This window comes from Silene latifolia, chromosome 4, assembly GCF_048544455.1.
Source record: "Silene latifolia isolate original U9 population chromosome 4, ASM4854445v1, whole genome shotgun sequence".
Taxonomy (NCBI): Eukaryota; Viridiplantae; Streptophyta; class Magnoliopsida; order Caryophyllales; family Caryophyllaceae; genus Silene; species Silene latifolia.
In genome coordinates this window covers 100071945-100076005 of record NC_133529.1, presented here as the reverse complement: position 1 = coordinate 100076005, position 4061 = coordinate 100071945, and the positions used below count along the sequence as shown (strand labels likewise).

Sequence of the window (4061 nt, the reverse complement as noted above, 5' to 3'; positions counted from 1 at the left end):
TGAGTTGGCTTCATTGAAAATGGCTACGTGTTAATATCGACAAATCACTATGTCAGATTAGTACATGATCAAATTCCAAACAAATAACAAAATGCACACTTTCTAGCTGACCAGCCACCTAATCAAACAACCATCCAATTTCGCACAATCCATCACAAACACAAATCTTCTCAACCTAACACAACTCAGAAATGTGCCGACTTGGGTAATAAAGCAATGAAGTGACAAAAAGTCAGAATACCAACTTTGCCTAAGCAGCGCATTAAAACAGCAGTACAAGTAAATATGGTGGGACAACAATTAGAATAAACAGACTGACATCTATGAATGTTGAAGTAAAAATGCACTCTTAAGGAAACAGAGTAAACAGGATAAACTGCCTATACTTCATATTGGATATACAACTTCCTTCAAGACACCAAATGTCTACCACTTTAAGTAAAGACCAGAAAAACGACAGCATTGACTTAAAAAGGGGATATTTACCTAGATAATACCATTTTTAGAGTGAAATTGCTCAGAGCACTGAGCAGTTCAATGAGTTCACATTGCCATTCAATTTAAGACTGAAAAGCAAGTGTCTTTCTAAGTTTTCCATCACAAATACGCATTCATCCTAAGCATCCTGAGACACTATCCGCGATACAATCAACACTGAGCAGCCATTTCTACCCCGTTTGCTCTTCTATATGCTTACCACTGTGCAGTTTATCCAGGATTCTCCAAGTAACAGCATCTGGAGACAGCCCATTCTTTCTCATCTCTCCAATAATCTCGTAAGCATATTTCTTTGACCCCGACTTACAAGCAGCATCAATCAAGATGTTATAATTGTAAATATTTGGGGATACCCCACAATCTACTAACTCATACAAGAAATGGCAAGCCTCATCCAACTTACCTGATCGGGAAAGACCCTTTAAAATGGAGGCATAAACAAAATCGTCATGAACTTTAGAAGGCCATACAACTTCCACCCAAAATCTTTTGACCTCATCTAAACGAGCCGCTGCACATAGCCCATCAATAATTATAGTATATGTGGTGCTATCGGCATTAATACCTTGGGTTACCATTGTTCTGTAAATCTCTATCGCTTCATTAGCCTTACCAAGCTTAAGCAATCCGCGAATAACAGCATTATAAGTAACAACGTTAGGCCTAAGACATCTTTGTGGCATATTCTCATGCAGCAAAACAAGAGCTTTTTGCACTTCTCCGGCATCTAACAAGCCACCAATTACAATAGTGAAAGTTACTGTATCAGGTTCAGAAAATTTGCCCATAGCCATGTCATTAAATACTTTCATTGCATCTTGAATCCTCCCCATTTTACATAATCCATTTAACACTGTATTAAGGGTGATAACATCAGGCTTACATTGAGTCTGCAGCATCAGAACCAATGTATTTAAGAGCTCTGTAGCATTATTTATCAAACAAAGAGCCCTAAGATATATATTATATACTCTAGTTTTGTCAACAACTTTTAGCTTGAGGATGTATTCAAGAATCTCCTTTGCCTTATGTACATCACCTTCCTGACAAAGGGTTTCGATCAAAATTTTGTAAGTGTATTCAGACGGAATGAACCCAAATGTAATTCCCTCTTGAAACAATTGAAATGCCCTCATGCATCCACCATCCTTACTTAACCCATGAATGATGGAATTATAAGATGCCAAACTCGGTGTAAACCCTCTCTTTCTCATTATATACACTATCCTTGAAGCACCGTGATGCCTACCAGCTTTGCACAAGGAATCTACCATTTGAGAATATGCAAACTTATGACAAATGCTATTCCCTTGAGGCATATCCTCAGCAATTCGGAACACTTCATGAAAGAAACCTTCCCTACTCAAACTGTCGACAAGATTGGCAAATGCTGCACATTTAACAGATGGGTCATCTCCCCTCATCATACACTCCCAAAGATGACTCATGAGCTTCTTTCCATCTTCAATGTCACGGCTACTCAAAATCCCACTAACCAAAACACTATAAGTCAAGGAATTGGGCACCACACCCTTCTTGTACATTTCGGCAAAGAGTTTAAACGCAGCTTCCAAATCTCCATATTTACAATACCCATTGATCAGTGTTGTATAGGAAATCACACCCGGGTAGTGCCCCCTCAACATCATGTCCAACAGCACCTTATGGGCTACATTAGGCTCAAAATGTTTGCAGAATTGATCAATTAATCTATTATAATTCGTCAAAGAGGGCACAAACTCTGGATTAACATCAGTCAAACATTGAATCAAAACAAGAGTAACATGAGGGGTATGAGCATCAAGCAAGCGCGCAATGAGCACACTGCAAGTACGCTCATTTGGAACGCAACGAGCAGCAACCGAGAACATAAACCTCTGATGAGCCTCAGTAAAACGGCGTGCCTTACAAAGGGCATGGATTAAACTGCTGATATTCAAAGAGTCAGGACGGTAGCCTTTCAAACGAAGGCGATCCAATAAGCGAAGAGCTTCGTCCACGTTTTCATCAATTGCGCAAAGCTTATGAATCCTTTTAGTCCAATATGACCTGTTTGCTATGCTAACACATTCCAAGTTTTGTTCTTCATCCAACAAATGTTCTTCTTCTACTTGAATTCGGGTTGATATATTGCTAAAGAATCTTTCTGTATAGGTGATATGATAAAAAAAAATTAATCAATCAATAGCTTTATGTTGGCAAAAATAGTTGCTCGGCAAATGTATCTACCATTATTCTACCATTGAAAAACTAAGATAATGTTATCATGTTTTAAAAATCCAAACTTTGGAACTACTACATCGACAGCAGTAATCACAGTATAACGAAGGCAGGTGACGTTAAATTCAATCAAATAGTGCAGCTAGTCAATTACGAGTAGTTTGATTCATCAAATGCTCATACAGTTGATGTGTTCCTTTTTCCGCGTTACATAATCAAACAACCCATAGCAATATCTTTTTTCAACAGTTGGGATCATAGTATAGACAAACACTAATTCTTCTAACCGAACAAGTACATTATCAATTACTCCCTCTGTCCCAATGAATAGTTTACATTTGCGTGTAAATTTTTGACTGGGACAGAGGGAGTACCATATCTTTTTGGCATCAATAAAATTTCCGAAGGCTAACAACAACAGCATTACCCCATTGCCTAAAGGACTCCCACTAATGGGATGGAAAGGAGGCTAGATGTACACAACCCGCCTCGGGAATCGTGACTGCTACCTCAAAGTAAACCAATCTGTTGAGTCATTTTTCTTTATTCCATTGTAATCCGGCACCAAAACTCATAACCAAAATAATGAAGTACAGACTCCATTGAAAATGAAAACATGATAAATCGATAAATCGCTATGTGAAATCAGTACATGATCCAATTTCACACAATCAATCAATCAATCAAAAACAACAAACTCAGAAACATACCGGGTTGAATATTAAAGCGATTAAGCGACAAAAAGCCGGAATACCGACGTTGTCTAAGCAACGCATAGAAAACAGCATTACAGGTAGAAATGGTGGGCCGACAATTAGAGTAAACAGAGAGACGCGTATACAAGGCGGCGAAGGAGAGGGGTGTGGGTAGTGGGAGGTGGTTGAGACGGTGGAGAGAGAGGGATTTGATGCGGTGGAGGATTGCGGAGAAGGGTTTGGACAGTGCCACCATTGTTGAGGTGAGGCTGCAGACGTGCAGGGGTTCGTGTGGGTTTATGCTCTCGAGTTAAGTAGTGTTAACCACTGCACGGGCAGCAGTGGCCGGATCCAGAATTTTTTTTTACGGGGTCCTGTGTATGCCAATTGTATGTGTAAGTTCGGGTTGAACTCAAAATACGGGTCAAAAAGTTTTCTCAAAGCTTTTTGTTTAATTTTTGTTATATTTATAGTTACCTTTTTTCTTTTTTTTTTTTCGGATAAGTTAACTATGTCGCGGGTAAAAATTGAACGCTTACCGAACTTACCCTCTGAGTTGGAGTAAGAGAGCTCTTATCATTGAGCTAACTCTTATTCTTTATATTTAGGAAAAATTAGAAATAATCACCACGTATTTGCATGTTTTTA

The 4061-nt window shown here is 38.8% G+C and overlaps 1 protein-coding gene across 1 annotated transcript; it reads right to left on the bottom strand.

Moving 5' to 3' along the window:
• Window positions 1-494: 494 nt before the first annotated feature.
• LOC141653643 (uncharacterized) lies at window positions 495-3834 on the bottom strand. The gene is made up of 2 exons (XM_074461472.1): window positions 3429-3834; window positions 495-2644 (listed from the first exon to the last, which is right to left on the bottom strand). The coding sequence occupies exons 1-2, from the start codon at window positions 3667-3669 to the stop codon at window positions 669-671; spliced, it is 2217 nt and encodes a 738-aa protein (XP_074317573.1). The 5' UTR covers window positions 3670-3834; the 3' UTR covers window positions 495-668.
• Between the last annotated feature and the right edge of the window lie 227 nt (window positions 3835-4061).